Source organism: Dendropsophus ebraccatus, chromosome 1 (genome assembly GCF_027789765.1).
Source record: "Dendropsophus ebraccatus isolate aDenEbr1 chromosome 1, aDenEbr1.pat, whole genome shotgun sequence".
Lineage (NCBI taxonomy): Eukaryota > Metazoa > Chordata > Amphibia > Anura > Hylidae > Dendropsophus > Dendropsophus ebraccatus.
The window spans coordinates 127803072-127820418 of NC_091454.1; the positions used below are offsets into that span (position 1 = coordinate 127803072).

General features: G+C 42.7%; 1 protein-coding gene across 3 annotated transcripts; it reads right to left on the reverse strand.

Moving 5' to 3' along the window:
- Positions 1–5958: 5958 nt before the first annotated feature.
- LOC138776814 (oocyte zinc finger protein XlCOF7.1-like) lies at positions 5959–16961 on the reverse strand. Of its 3 annotated transcripts, none has more exons than XM_069956196.1 (8): positions 16726–16961; positions 14254–14355; positions 13488–13655; positions 13172–13208; positions 12752–12900; positions 11699–11854; positions 10963–11080; positions 5959–8672 (listed from the first exon to the last, which is right to left on the reverse strand). In XM_069956196.1, the coding sequence occupies exons 1-8, from the start codon at positions 16804–16806 to the stop codon at positions 7498–7500; spliced, it is 1986 nt and encodes a 661-aa protein (XP_069812297.1). In that variant the 5' UTR covers positions 16807–16961; the 3' UTR covers positions 5959–7497. The 3 variants fall into 3 exon arrangements, with proteins under 3 accessions (XP_069812297.1, XP_069812298.1, XP_069812299.1); XM_069956197.1 differs by lacking the exon at positions 16726–16961 and adding an exon at positions 15493–15602; XM_069956198.1 differs by lacking the exon at positions 13488–13655.
- Positions 16962–17347: the final 386 nt, after the last annotated feature.

The window sequence follows — 17347 nt, forward strand, 5'->3', positions numbered from 1 at the left end:
AATGCATTGCTTTCCCTCAGCTGTTCACCACAGCCCCCACCCTGCCCATTCCCCGACCAAACGTATTGCAGAACATCTAGGTTGTGTTCACACATTGCAGTTTAATTGTGTTACTAAATTATTTGCAGTCAGTACTTTATCATGTAATTGTAGTCCCACCCACACAGCACACTGTAATCTCTACCTGTAACACCACACAGCACGCTGTATTCTCTACCTGTAACACCACACAGCACGCTGTATTCTCTACCTGTAACACCACACAGCGCGCTGTATTCTCTACCTGTAACACCACACAGTACACTGTATTCTCTACCTGTAACACCACACAGTACACTGTATTCTCTACCTGTAACACCACACAGCACACTGTATTCTCTACCTGTAACACCACAGCGCACGCTGTATTCTCTACCTGTAACACCACACAGCACACTGTATTCTCTACCTGTAAAACCACACAGCACGCTGTATTCTCTAACTGTAACACCACACAGCACGCTGTATTCTCTACCTGTAACACCACACAGCGCACTGTATTCTCTACCTGTAACACCACACAGCGCACTGTATTCTCTATCTGTAACACCACACAGTACACTGTATTCTCTACCTGTAACACCACACAGCACGCTGTGTTCTCTACCTGTAACACCACACAGCACACTGTATTCTCTACCTGTAACACCACACAGCACACTGTATTCTCTACCTGTAACACCACACAGCACGCTGTGTTCTCTACCTGTAACACCACACAGCACGCTGTATTCTCTACCTGTAACACCACACAGCACGCTGTATTCTCTACCTGTAACACCACACAGCGCGCTGTATTCTCTACCTGTAACACCACACAGCACACTGTATTCTCTACCTGTAACACCACACAGTACACTGTATTCTCTACCTGTAACACCACACAGCACACTGTATTCTCTACCTGTAACACCACAGCGCACGCTGTATTCTCTACCTGTAACACCACACAGCACACTGTATTCTCTACCTGTAAAACCACACAGCACGCTGTATTCTCTAACTGTAACACCACACAGCACGCTGTATTCTCTACCTGTAACACCACACAGCGCACTGTATTCTCTACCTGTAACACCACACAGCGCACTGTATTCTCTATCTGTAACACCACACAGTACACTGTATTCTCTACCTGTAACACCACACAGCACGCTGTATTCTCTACCTGTAACACCACACAGCGCGCTGTATTCTCTACCTGTAACACCACACAGTACACTGTATTCTCTACCTGTAACACCACACAGTACACTGTATTCTCTACCTGTAACACCACACAGCACACTGTATTCTCTACCTGTAACACCACAGCGCACGCTGTATTCTCTACCTGTAACACCACACAGCACACTGTATTCTCTACCTGTAAAACCACACAGCACGCTGTATTCTCTAACTGTAACACCACACAGCACGCTGTATTCTCTACCTGTAACACCACACAGCGCACTGTATTCTCTACCTGTAACACCACACAGCGCACTGTATTCTCTATCTGTAACACCACACAGTACACTGTATTCTCTACCTGTAACACCACACAGCACGCTGTGTTCTCTACCTGTAACACCACACAGCACACTGTATTCTCTACCTGTAACACCACACAGCACACTGTATTCTCTACCTGTAACACCACACAGCACGCTGTGTTCTCTACCTGTAACACCACACAGCACACTGTATTCTCTACCTGTAACACCACACAGCACACTGTATTCTCTACCTGTAACACCACACAGCACGCTGTGTTCTCTACCTGTAACACCACACAGCACACTGTATTCTCTACCTGTAACACCACACAGCACACTGTATTCTCTACCTGTAAAACCACACAGCACGCTGTATTCTCTACCTGTAACACCACACAGCACCAGGGCTGTATTAACAGCTGCTGCTGCCCTAGGCACTAAACCTGAGGACGCCCCATCTACACGCACCTATTGGCGATACCAGACCTCACCAATACCACCATACCCCCCACCCCCCTGGAAAAGACACCAGATTTACTGGCAAGTCTGAACGGGAGGAGGGAAACTAAAAAAATAAAAACCAAAAAATTAGTTTTTTCTGTCCCCCTGCTCCCTGGTGCTGCCCTAGGCACCGAACCACGGGTGCCTAGTGGTAAATACGGCCCTGCACAGCACGCTGTATTCTCTACCTGTAACACCACACAGCACACTGTATTCTCTACCTGTAACACCACACAGCATGCTGTATTCTCTACCTGTAACACCACACAGCACACTATATTCTCTACCTGTAACACCACACTGTATTCTCTACCTGTAACACCACACAGCACTCTGTATTCTCTACCTGTAACACCACACAGCACACTGTATTCTCTACCTGTAACACCACACAGCACGCTGTATTTTCTACTTGTAACACCATATAGCACACAGTATTCTCTACCTGTAACACCACATAGCACTGTATTCTCTACCTGTAACACCACACAGCACGCTGTATTCTCTACCTGTAACACCACACAGCACGCTGTATTTTCTACTTGTAACACCACACAGCATTCTCTACCTATAGCACCACACAGTTACTACCAGTAACACCACACAGCGCACTGTACTCTCTACCTGTAACACCGGTATTGGAATAAAGCAAAGAACTTTTTGAATTTTTTTTTTTCCCCACACACCTTATGATCGACCAATTTTTATCTTTGAAGTTGAGCCCCACAATAAAGGCTTTATTTGATATTATCTTTCATGGGATATACTGTTTATACCTCATTTTTTTTGGCCATGTGGGATTGGCAGTGCCGATTAGCATCATTTTTGTAAGTACGCTGCAGTATTGCAAGTGAACTCCAACACGTGTGAACACAACCCTAATTTCACTGCAGACTTTTGCACAATCAGTGAAGTTGCAGCACCTGCTTCTGTCACTCCTTGCCTCCTCAGGTGTAGGCTAGAGAGGCTGGTCCGAGCTGGTGAATGACAAGATCCAGCCAAGCCTCCTGTGCCTCAGCAAACAAACTCAATGTGAGACAGAGGCATGGGATGTTTGTCTCCTAAGGTGGGAGAGCAGAGGGAGCAGGAGACAATGTGAATTGACACGGGGGCCATTTTTCTTCACTTCCTGCATGTCTATCAGCTACCAGTGTGGCAGAACCACACAGATATGGTAATACATTATATAGACACATATGAATAACTTTCAATGTACTTTTAATATTAAATAATTTTCCCTTTCCCAAGTTCCCCTTTATTGAACTGTATAGTGAAAAAAGTTTATGCAATCTGCAAAAGTGTTTTCTTCTATTCCTGCAAAATACAAGGAAAAGTCGTAGAAAAAAGATGTGAAGACAAATATTAACAAAAAAATATTTTTTAATTCCGTTCCCATAAATAACCGATATCACGGATGGTCACGCCATAAATAAGGATCCCGTTTACACAGTATCATGTGATATATATGTGTGATTGATTATGTATTTTAATAACCAGTTTGTACAACAGATGTTTTTACATTTGTATTAATAATGACAGACTATTATATTGATGAGCAGAACATCACAGAGCTGCAGGGGATGAGTGCATGAATGTTGTGGAAGAGATCACACTGCATGCGGTCTAACATTCTCCTGTCTGGTGTAAACCTAATTAATCACTATGCAGAACTGCCTGAGGGCCCTTTTACACGGAAAGATTATCTGACAGATTATCTGCCAAAAATTTGAAGCCAAAGCCAGGAATGGACTATAAACAGAGATCAGGTAATAAAGGAAAGCCTGAGATTTCTCCTCTTTTCAAATCCATTCCTGGTTTTGGCTTCAAATCTTTGGCAGATAATCTGTCAGATAATCTTTCCGTGTAAAAGGGCCCTGAGTCCGTAATAAGGAGTAAACTAAAAGTACAGATGAATAAGATGGTATTTAAAAGTAAAATATGATGGCAATACAGCTTTCCAGCAACAACTGGTTTACTTGGCTTAAACCCTACTGAATATAATCACATGTAACAAACTTTATTCAACACTACATAGAGACACATTTATCATTCTCTTTGCTCCATTATTTAGGATAATTTGGTGTATTTGCGCATGGTAAAAAAAATGTAAGATTAATCATAGTCATGGTGGGGACGTGGCTTCATGTTAGATACTTTATTAAGCTATGTTCCTACAACATAAAAATAAGTGCAAATAATAGCTGTTGAATGATGAACACGAACATTAATAATGGCCGCTGTTTTGCAACAATGGATATCATTTGCCCTTATTTTTACATTGTGAGATGATACATAGGCCCCATAATGTTTGATTAAGAGGATGTACATCTGAAATGTATGTGACTGTACTGTTATTGAGTATTAAACACAACCAGCAACATAACCCACTTTTTTTTTTTTTTTAGCTTTTACATAGTGTTTGTTGTCCCATTCACTTGCATAGAAAACATGGCATAACATAACATACGGTATTAAACACAGTACTGAGGTTCAGTCTAACTAGAAATGTTTATTCAATAGCATAAAAAAAAAGAAATGTACCCACAACCACTGTAATGCCATAAGTTTTAAAGCACCATTTTTTGTTGTGGAGTTATGATACAGTAGTGGTTCTGTTCCTTGTGCACAACCTGTAAATTCAGACAAGGGCCACTTTTACATGACAATATTTAGGTCTGTATTTTGCAATAGTATTGATAAACTAATACTAGGAGTGGATTCGGGACAAAGAAGAGGAACAAATCTTTCAATTGAGTAGGTGTCACACCTGGTTTTGGGTTACAAATACCGACCCATACACCGCAGTATAAATATGGCCTAACCTTGCGTGTACATTCCTTACAATTTTTAAGATATTGAAGAGACCTTTTACACGGGCCGATATGAAGCCATAGACGAGATCGGTGCTCATTTCCAGTGCCCTTGCATGGCAGTAATAATCGCATAGCTGAATAGCTCAAACAATCGCTGTATCGTTATTACGGCCATTAAAATACACTGTTTTCAGACGCACGTCTCCTGGTGATTATCAGCCCTTGGGAAAGGGCCTTTTCCTGTTTACATACCTTTTCAATACTGGAGTATGGTTGTTTCCATTTTAAACAAGCAAAAGTGGGTACAAAGTCGCTTTAAACTTTTCTTCTACTGAACTTCCTCTTGGCCCCTCTTGGTTTCATGAACCATGTAGCTAAAATAAAGATGTTTTAAAGATATTGGCAAGTGCCACAGCTTCATTTACTCGCCAGTGACCAGGATTATTGTTATTTTGCTGCATAATCCTGAAAACTAATACTGTGCTCACCCTACATTGTGCTAAACATATGCATTAGGTTAAACCCCAAGTCTTGATTTATAACCCTCATTGCTGGTAAGGTACCAAGTTTATGTAAATTCAACTAAACAGTGTCATGTAGGACTATCATGGGTTTTTAGTTAGGAATAGGGGACTAGTTTGTCACTTTGAAGAGCATATGGAGTCTTACAAGCTGTGCAGTGCTACATAGGAAAAACCTATGCAAATTAGATGAATTACAGAAGAAAAATGACTTATGGCCCTATTCCACGGAACGATTATCGTTCGTTTTCGGACTATATCGACCGCTACGGACGATAATCGTTCCGTGGAATAGAGTGCAACGATCAGCCGACATCGTTCATGTCGGCTGATCGTTGCAGTCGCTTGTTTTTTAACATGTTGAAAAACAAGCGACTGATATAGCAGCGATCTGCTGCCGTCGCTCCGTTGAATAGGAGCATCGGCAGCAAACGCTGCTATATCCTATGGGCTGCCCGGACGATCTAGCGATCCCCCGGGCAGCCCCCCCCGCAGGTCCCCGACGACCCCTCCCGCACTCACCCGCTCGCTGCAGCCGCGTTGAATAGCGGCGGCAGCAAACGGCGAACGAGGAGCAAACGAGCGCTGATAGCGCTCGTTTGCTCCTCCAACGACCCGTGGAATAGGGCCATTACTCTACAGTTTCACCTACTGGAGGTTGCTACCTTTCAAATCTGTTTGGGATTATATGTAAAGTTAGAGGGGAGTAACCCATCTGTAGACAGGTGTTTCGGGGTTCTTTCCCCTGGTCAATACAGAGCAGGGGGTTGTATAGGAAGTTCTCTTCCATCTTCATGCAGTTTAGCTGAACATTAAACATTTTTTTTCAGTTCACAAAAAGTTTTTTTTCTATATTACATTAAAAGAAAAGCTCTACCTAAGGACAACCAAATCCATGACATCCAACTTTTGGTTGTCCGGAAACGAATGCCTGCTGTGGTGTGGGGAAAATTAATGTGGCCTTTGCATAGTTAATTAAATGAATTGGAAATATTTATTCAAGCTTCCAGAGCTCAATAAATCTCAATTATCTCTTAGGGTATGTTCACACAGAGTTCTGCCGCAGAATGCTGCCTGCCTTAGTGTTTCACAGTGTCTCTATGGAAGGGCTTGTGCACCTCCGCTTCCGCTTTTCTCTGCTCAAAGGATTGACATTGACATGAGTGGCAGGAGCGGAGGCGCGTGAGCCCTTCCATAGAAACACTGAGGCAGACGGGATTCTGTGGCGAGAGATCTGCCGCGGAATTCCGCCACTATTGTTCAGTCCTTAGATACCCTTAAGGCCCTATTCCACCAACAGATCTGATGACAGATTATCTTTTCAAATCCACTCCTGGGTTTGGCTTCAAATCTTTGGCAGATAATCTGTCCTCAGATCTGTTGGAGGAAAAGGGCCTTTAGTCTGTAAAATGTGACTACCACCTACATTTTGTTTCTGAATTTACTTGACTAGCGTCTGAATTTTATAATGCTCTCACCACCCCTTTACAATGAAAGAAGATGAAGACCCCCCCCCCCAAAATGTAATAGGATCCAGAATTCATTCATCCTCCGTCTTCTGCAGTATCTACACTGTAATAGCTGCAAACATATTAGTGACAAGCAATACTGTTGCATTTCAAAGTGCAAAATTTGCATAAGGGCCATAAAACTGGCATTTACCTACATATTCTACGCATATCCAATTATAAAAAGCAAATATTATTTTAGTATCCAGATGCCAAAACAATCATCAGTACTTTAGTAAGATGCCAGGAATGTCTCTACATTCACCACCCTAAACAGTGGTGGTAGATTATCCCTACATAAAGCCAGCTTGCCAAAATAAATACAAAAAAACCAGGAGCCATTTGGCACATTACCATGATAAGCAAAGACGAAACAAACACACACATCTAGTAGGATCACTAGCAATGTGATTATACACAAGCTAACTTGACTGATTTCAATACTCATTTACTCAAATGTGAGCATTTAACATCTTATTTCCTCTAAGCAATGTGGGAAAGTGAAGAGGTTCCAATCTATCTCATGATATTACACAGTTTATGTAAAGCTCTGCTTACACCAATAAATCTTAAATAAAATACATACTTGTTTTATGGAAATAAAACATAGTGTTATAATACTGTGTTATACATTAGTTTACTCTGCTGCCTTCTCTCTATGAGTTTTCTGATGAGAAATGAGATTGGAGTTCTGGTTGAAATTACGTCCACAAATGGGACATGTAAAAGGTTTCTCTCCTGTGTGTGTGATCTGATGTCTGACAAGATTTGAGCTGTTTGAGAAGCTTTTCCCACACTCGGAACACATAAATGGCTTCTCTCCTGTGTGGATGCTCTGGTGTCTGACCAGACTGGAGTTTTTTGTAAAACACTGTCCACATTCTGAACATATATAAGACTCCCCTCCTGTATGAATCTTCTGGTGTTCAGCAAGACTTGAACTCCTGGAGAAACCCTTCCCACATTCAGAACATATAAATGACTTCTCTCCGGTATGTATTTTCTGGTGCTCCACTAGGTTTGAGCTTCTGGCAAAGCTCTTTCCACATGTTGTACAGGTGAAAGGTTTTTCCCCTGTGTGAGTTCTCTGATGGTCAATGAGATTGGAGTTCTTAGTGAAGCTTTTCCCACAATCGGAACAGACAAAAGGCTTCTCTCCTCTGTGAATTCTTTGATGGTCAACAAGCGTTGAGTTGCTGGTAAAGCGTTTTCCACAATCGGCACACCCATATGGTTTTTCTCCGGTGTGAACTCGACGATGCGTTACAAGGTGGGATTTTTTAGTAAAGTTTTTGCCACAAAGGATACATACATACGGCTTCCCTTGTGTGGAATTTATAGAAAACTCAGATTGTCCGATTTCACTATCTTCAGAGAAGCATCCTATGTCCTCTTCTTTCACCAGGGAATTCATGACATCTGTTGTCCTCCTACTCTCATGAGCTAAAGGGTCTGAGAAACCATTAATTTTTTTGTAGGAGTTATCAAATGAGTCATTTTCTGATGTTAGGTTTATGTCATCTATCTGCACTTTAGAGTCTATGTGCTTATTGTCATTGGGAAGAGATGGCTCATAAGAAATATCCAGGGTTTTCTTGGCATAAAAAGAAACAATTTTCTCTTTCCGAGGCGAAAACTCCTTGTATAAGAGTCTCACAGGCTTACTCTTTCTCTTGCTTACTTTAGCTTGTGTTGACAAATTTGCATTAACATCAGGACTGACAGATGTGCCTTCTTCTTTAATAGTCTCTGCACTTATGGATTCCATGCTACAGTCATCATTAAGGTTATTTTTGATAGTTGATTTATCATCTGTAAAGAATAAAAACAAATAAACCATTTAAAGTAAAATCCACTAATGTAACAATTGAACTGTGGTATTTAAAAGCCAGGGACACTACCAGGGCAGTACTGGTGGCACTGCTGGCAGGAGTCCCGGCAAGATGAAATATATGCAGGGGCCCGCTGCTGCCAGCTCCTACCACATTCCACACTTAATTTATGTTGGTAAAAAGAATGGCCCCCTGCAAGGCCATTCTTTAGTGAACTAATGACAGGGCTCACCCCACAACCTGTTTGCAGGATCTGTCACCATACTTAGAAGCTCCTCACACTACTTCCCTGCCTTTCACCTGGGGTGCTGTCAATACATAAATAAATCTTAGCTTGCTTACTTAGGGTCACTCTTCTGCTTTCCCCGGCCACCCCCCTCCCCCCGCCTCCCCAATCACATCTGCTGCCCCCTGCAGCTGTGCATACACTTTTATATACCCTCAGGTGAACAGCCTGGAATTCTCCAGAACCTGTGGGTGGAGGTATAAATACAGGTGAATAGGGACACTGCCACTAGAGGGAGCACAATCCTCCGGGAGCCAGCTCAGAACAGGAGAAGCTGCCAGACAAAGCATACTAAAAAAAAAAAAAGTGACGCTCACAGGACAGAGCAAACTGCAGCAGATAGAGGATAAAGGACACGACTGCGTGCCAGTATATAGTGGGTTTTGGTGCTATTTACCGTGTGGGGCACTATACTGGAATCCAACTACTATTTAGGTGCACTGTACTATTAGAGGAACAACATGAAAGCACATTTTGAGAGACACTAAGGGTATGTGCACACTGAGGAAAACACAGGGAGGACTTGCGGCGGATTCTGCCGCTCGACCCTGTGCGCTCCCTGTTCACTCTCCGCCTGAGCCATAGACAGATTCAGGTAGATTACGCTGTCCACCCAAAGAATGGAAGGGTTCATTCTTTGGGCGGAGGGCAGAATCTGCCTGACTATAGTATGTAGTCTATGGCACAAGTGGAGAGTGAAGTGGGAGCGCACAGGGTCGAGCGACAGAATCCGCCGCTAGTCCTCCGCGTGTTTTCCTCAGTGTGCACATACCCTAATACTGTGTGGGGCACTACTGATCAAAAGTTATTATAAGTTTAGGGTGCTAGAAAAGTAAGCCTAAGATGTTTGGCAGATTCTGATCAGATGCATCCTCAATGGAAGATATCATCATGCTCTAAAAGCAGTGGTCTGGATGATAGATATAGCTCTATCATTCTGACTACTGAGTGGTTGTCTGTAACCTAGACCAGTGATTTTCAACCAGTGTGCCGCGGCAGACACATGGTCGGGTGTGTCGCGGGGAAAGTTCCCCAAACTATGGTGCCCCTGTGTTTTGTTCCCCGGCAATGCGCAGCGATCAGTGGCGGATTATAATGTGGACGGTTGCGTGGTGCGCTGCGGCGGGCCGTGATGCACGCATTCAATCAACATGTGCGCTATGGCCCGCCGCAGCGAACCACGCTCCCGGTCTCCGCTGATTGGAGGAGCACGTCCGGGCCCTACGGGCGGCCAGTAGGTGAGGCGGACAGCAGCGGCGACCATCTTGGAGGAGGTGAGGAGGAAGGGGGGGGGGGGGGGGGGAGAGAAACCTGGGGATGGGGGAGAGAAACAGTGGAAAGAAGCAGGGGTGAGAGAAGCTTGTTGGAGAGAAGCACAGGAGAGAAGTATGGGGGAGAGAAGCACAGGAGAGAAGCATGGGGGAGAAATATGGTGGAGAGAAGCACAAAAGAGAAGTATGGTGGAGAGAAGCACAGGAGAGAAGCATTGGGGAGAGAAGCACAGGAGAGAAGCAGTGGGGAGAAGTATGGTGGAGAGAAGCACAGGAGTGAAGCATGGGGGAGAGAAGCACAGGGGGGAGAAGAAAACAGGCCCAGGTTTCACACTGAGTGAGTATAAATACATTTAGAATCTATATTATTAACTATATGTATAATATGTACTGTTTTAGTGTTTTTGTGCCATTTTGGTTGGTGGTGTGCCCCGGGATTTTTTAAGTATAAAAAGTGTGCCGCGGCTCAAAAAAGGTTGAAGATCACTGACCTAGACAATGAGCTGTCAAACAGGAGATCTGCCGCTCTGTCCCCCAGGTCTCAGTTTTTCGGTATATACTAATTACAAGGTCTGGTGCATTTAATATGGGTCAAGGGCCCCAATATCTCCTCCTATGGCTGTTGATATCTTAAAAAGTTTATCTTGTTGGTAAGGGTTTGAATAAAATTCATTTGAAAAAAGTTGCCACAAAATAAAATAATATCTGCTTACCAAGTTCCTGTTGGCTTTGATCAGTGTCCAGTACCACATCTCTAAAAAACTCTTTATATCCTTTTATATACTCTTCCATGGTGGAACATACTTCAATATCCTCATTTTTTATAGGCATCTACATGAAAATAAATAAAGTTAGCCAATCCAAATTGAGAGATGCAATTTGTCTACAAGCAAACACTCTATGGGTAAAGATAAATCTATTTGTATTTTTTAGTAGCTATGCATTTATGGAATCCCATTCTTGTGGAAGCTGTGATGATGTTACTGACCATAAATGGACAGTTCCCATACATACACAACCCATATATGGAGAGTTACATCATCAGAGCTTTCCCAGGACTTCCTTTCTGGAAGTGGGCAACATATCCCACTATATACCAGTGGGCTACATTTCCGCTTCCTGTTGCAAATATCGGTCAGAAGTCCTCCAGATGAATACTGCTGACAGAAATGCGTGTCTACCTAGCCTTCTATGGGAGGAATAAGACAAATAATATCACATGCGATGAAGCAATGAACAATAACATTGGCTCAATATTCAAAAAACTGCTGTCTACGCATTGCATACTCATCTCCAAATATACAAGTGTAAATGAGCTATCAGCTCATGGTATACAGAAAAATAAAGCAAACATCCCGTATACAGCAACAGCACTATAAACGAAACCTTAGAGAGCTGTGAATGCTGTATGCTATAGGACTGCTACATTAAGGGATTTAAAACACTTACCCGATCAGTCAGAATTTTTATTATTTTATTGGCAAGCATCAAGACCTTTTTCGCTTTGTTTTTCTCAGATATCACTGAGTTAGGATCTTCCTCTGACACAGTGGATGTACTGCTATCTGTTGTGGTATCATTATATTTTTTTACAACAATATAATCCTAAACAGAGAAAAAAAAGTCAATAAACGTATTGCTATGAAAGGAAAATTGAAGAAAAATTACAGTATGAAGTCTTTAATGGCTTTGTCACTAGGATCTTAAGTCCCAAGGTGGGTATTAAAGTCCTGTCGATGGGAGCCCCTAATGCATGAGCGTGGAATCATCCTAAATTATACATTAGTGATTGTTTACTTATGGTTGTGGCTTTTGTTTTGTCACTTTCACTTTAAGTATAGTGATTACTATTTTTCTCTGAAAATATGAGACATTTTTTTTAACACCATGAGACAGTATTACATTATTAGGCCATGCCCACTTAGCATATGACTAGTCACACAACATTGTTAAAGAGACTTTATCACTACATGTATGCAACCCTAGATGAGGGCAGCATAAACTAGCCCACTAGCACACAAATGCTGAACAGATCATTGTATTACTTTTGTATAATTTGTTCAGCTGTTCTCCTAATATGCAGGAGAATGTGATTCTTGCCACACCCCTCCCCCACCCTCCAGCTACTGATTGATAGGTGACTGCCTATACACAGCATGGATAGATAACTACCAATCAGCAGCTGGTGGGCGGAGTTCTCTGCTTATCATGAATAATGAGGACTATTGGGCTCATGCACATAATAGAGAGGACTACTTATTGTCCATGTTATTCAGGAGGATATCTCTGGATCAGCTGCACAGAACAATGTAAGTGATACATCATTCTGTTCAGCTTCTCTGTCACTACTTTATGCTACCCTGAGAAAGGACACCATACAGACACCAAAGGAAGCCTGCTGACAGAGTCTCTTAAAATAGAAGTAAAATGTGCAATTTCTTTAGTTATTTCTTGCATGACATGGTCTATGGCAGTACATACCTTCTTTCCCTATCTGCTCACCTCTCCAATCAGAAGGTAGATAAGCTCCAGAGTATGATTTGAGATTTTCCCAATCACTTGACTCTTGTCTTTGGTCATCTTGTTCACCAAATTTACTAGATTGGTCAAATGCTCTGAGATCTGACTGTTATCCTCATGAGGGTTGTAGCCTGTAGGAAGCAATAGACATAAGTCATGTCTGACAATTTCTCTATGTAAGGGCATCTTTAGACAGAGAGATTTATCTGACAGATGTTTGAAGCCAAAGCCAGGAATGCATTTTAGAAGAGTCTTTCCTTCATGATCTGTTCTCTGTTTATAGTCTGTTACTGGCTTTGGCTTCAAAAATCTGTCAGATAAATCTCTGTGTAAACCCACCCTAAAGAGTAAACGTGAGCCTGCAAAATAGCTTAAGCACAATAACAAATGCTATACACTTACCCTCACAACTGCCTTCTAAACCTGGTGTTCCAGAAAACTATTAAGGTAAAAAAAATTCCAGGGTTAGAAAATAAAATGCACACACAGATAACTATAGAAAATGAGAGTTCCCTGCTGTTTTATATATTAATGTACAGAGCATGCATCTACATTTTACATTATTTAATCTACAATTCAGTTCCCATAAAGCCCAGTAACACTTAGGGATAGGGATAAACAAGGAAGCATGTTCCCCTGTGTATATCTGTTCCACCCAGTGGACTAGGTATATGGAGTAACTATGGGTTGTTAATGGACAGAGTAACTTATAGCTCACCTCCTCTTTAACTACTTGAATTATTTTGTTGGCTAAATTCAGCATATTCTTCATCATCTGGTGGTCAAGGTTTATTTGCGGTATTACCACACTGCTAGGAGACAGTTCTGATGCATGAGGGTCACCTCCAGTAACTGATTCTCCATGTTTCTTCACAATTGTATAATCCTAATTGCAGGGAATAGGACATGATCCACTGAAAAGCGCTCAGAGTAACCATCAGTTTATGAACACTCATTTTTTTACAAACTCACAACAGCTAAAGCTGGTCGTATGCATAGACAGCTGTTGACTGAACGCTAGTTTCTCCTGTATACATATGTATATTATGTCTGTCTTCTTCACAGGCCCTATTGAATCCGAATATATGCTTGGCAGAGCATACATGGGTATAAAGAGAAATCAGCAGTCAACACTTCCAGAACTACTCCTTTACACTGAAGATAGATCTAGCATTAGTTGTATATTTGGAGTCATTTTCCTGCTATAGAATAAAAATCTGGAAGCAAACCAAACAAGTGATGAGAGGTGTCTTACTTTGCCCCATTTTATTCATACTTCAAGTACTTCACATGATCTTTTTCTCCTCACTATCAGCAGTCAGGGAGTACGGTGGTAACTAATTGGCTGACACTAATCTAATGTGTATGGCCAGCTTGTTTCTCAGGACTCTGCAGGATATAATTACTGGTCTGACAATGATCACATACACCTTCTTTGCTGATAAAAGACTTTAAAGGAGCCGGTAAACACCACAGACACTCACCTCTCCGGTCAGTAGACAGATAATCTCCAGGCTGTATGTTAAAAGCTCACCATTCACTTTTATCAGGTCCTTGCTCATCTCAACCTCAATCAGTTTGCCAGCCTACACGTAAGAAAATAAACAGGTAATTTAGATTTCTAGTATTTCAATAACACAAATATTGTATTTTTACAGAACCAATAGACTCTTGAAAAGCTATTGTTTTCTATATATTAGGATGCTCGACCAAGTGGTGCATGGATAAAGGTGGCCATACACCTTCAATAACTGATAGCCAAACGATTGTTCAGGCGTCAGTTATACCTATTACAATTTTTCAAGGGACGAAATATACAAAAATTAGGAGCAGGGGACATCTCGTAAAATGATCGAATCTCCTATTGATTTCAATAGGGTTTGTTACACGAGTTGAGCACTGAAAAATGCTTGGCTGGAGCGAGCGTTTAAGCGCTTGCGCAACAGTAGTAATGACTGAAAGTAAGAATACTTGTAAGAAAATATTCAGAAGATCAAGAGATCTGTCCGGTTGCTAACAAGAATTATCCCCATTTTTATTACTGTGTCTATGCCACTCACAGTTTCTATTTTCCTCTGGATCAGCTTTTGCCTTTAAAGTAAAACTGTCAGCCTTAATTTGCCTTTCAAACTGCTGACCCTGTTAGCTAGCTGTTAAAGGGGTTGGCCATTTTATAGTAAAGTAGTTCAGTGTACAGTATTAGTAAGTGTACACACTGTATATACTGACAGAAACTTCCCGTGTAGAGCTAAAATCAGGTTTCCCTGCTCTGTGGTGAGTATGTCCTTAAGATGGCCGACAAGAAGGAACATGTGACTATGCCCCTCCCCCACCATAGGCATATACAGGCACAGTGGTGGACACTGAGGTGGGGCATGGTTATATGCTCCTCCATGTCAGCCATCTTAAGGACAGCCTCACCACAGAGCAGGGCACCACAGCCTGGATGAGGTGACTGCAATATTAGCTGTATGAGTAAGTAAATATAATGTGTAAACTTACTAATACTGTACACTGAACAATTTTACTATAAAGGGACCAGCCCCTTTAATTCAAAGGAGCACATTGTGGGGAGTTGTGTTTTTTTCTGTGTAGGTTTGATGCAAAGTTGTTACCAATTTTTAATTTTCTAACTTGCTTAAAGGTGAACGCCACATAAGGAAAATTAGTTTTCTATTAAAAGTACATAAAAGTTGTATAGATGTGTCTATACAATGTATTACCATATCTGTACAGTTCTGCCACACTGGTAGCTGATAAAAATCCAGGAAGTAAAGAAAACTGGCCTCTGTGCCAATCCACATTGTCTCCTGCTCCCACCTTAGGAGACAAATCTTCCATGCCCAGATTACTACTTCCCCGCCAGTGTCTGTCACAAGCCGGGGGAATAAAAGTCATTTTTACCCGGTATAAAGCTCCTGCTGCAGCCGGTATGAGCTGCAGCTGTGGTAGGAGCTTTATACATTGGTTCCCTTTAAAAATCCTGTGCTTTAAAGCGAATATACCACCAGTACGTCGCTCTACTGATTTTTGCGTGAATAAAACGGCGCTGCCACAGGGATGTCAATCTAACGTCCCTTTCATTGAACTGTGGCCCAGTTCCCCGCTGGTCAGGGGTGTAGCACTGGAATCGGACCGCCCCCCCCCCCAGTGAGTTGATCGACCCTCCCCTCTGTAACACAGCTTCATTGATTCTAATAGAGCCGCATCACAGAGTGGAGGGCCGATCATCACACTGGGGGCGCCTCTAGTGCTGTTTGGGAATAGACCAGCGCTGTACGCGGGAACCTGGCCGCAGTTCGAAAAAAGGACTGTGCCATCGGCATCCCTGCGCCGGTCTACCCATGCCACAATCACAAAAGCGATGTATATTTTTTTTCCTACATCCTAGAAGCAGGGATTTAATCATTAATTTTCTGATGAACCCGCCATTTAAATAAAAGATATAAGGCGTTCCCAGATCCTTACAACAGGCACCGTATATTGCAGATGGTTGATGGCCTATCACGTACACTCCTCTGGCAGGGTACAAGGAATAGAGAACGCTTTTTGTTTCCCTGAATATTTTATGGATTGATGAGGGGTCCAGCTAACTATTTAAAGGGGATTTCCATCTTCCCTGAAGTGACAGGTTATTGCAGTGCCACTGCCGCCATGACATTGTGTACATCATGCACATCTGGGGAAGGCAATGGTGATGCAACATGGATGAGACCAGAGCTGAAGTCTCTTATACTGGTTCCAGCATGTGGGAGATGTTAGCAAACTGCCAGAAAACCTTGGAAAGACTTAGAAGCAGCTGCTGGAGACTGCAGGTAAGGACACAGGGCAGAGAGCCTTAGAGGGGCACAGTGTAATGTCAGATGTGGCCACATAGCAGACGGTCTCTGCCTGGGATGCTCGTGTCCATCAGCCAGCCAATGAGCAGTGCACAGGGCAGGTCACTTCCCACGTACCTGGCTGCAGACGTCTGTGAGCACAGCGGCTGATGGCCGGATACCGAGCCTCTCACTGCGGGTGCTAACACATCTCACCATGGGAACAATACCGGCTAAGGTGACTGCAGTCCGGCAGGAAGCGATGGGCAAAAACAAAGCCTAAAAGACACTGACTACAGAGCTAAAGGACCTGTGATGAAGTCAGGACCACGTGATCAGTCACATGCATGAAGACTGCAAGGTACATCCCAGTGTGGCAGAGGACCTTTGATGATCTCATGGACACGTGACCAGTCAGACGCCAGGCAAGAGTCAAGTTAGACGCCAGCGGAAAAAAGGACCTTTGGTGACATCATGACCATGTGATCACTAGCGGGGCGGAGACTTGGTAGATTCCGCAGTAGTCTGTGTGAGCATGCGTAACAGGTTTTATGTCTGTGTATGCCTGGTATATGCGAGGAACAAAGCTGTATCTCATATGCACGAAGCATAGTAGTGTGTGTTACATATATGGGCTATGTTTGTGTGGTGTTCATGCAGCAGAGCTCTACATGTGTGTAAAGTCCCTGCAGAACTATCTGTACTGCTTTAGAAGAATCTGACATACAGTCAAAGGTTCTCTGTTGTAACCCCAAAACTT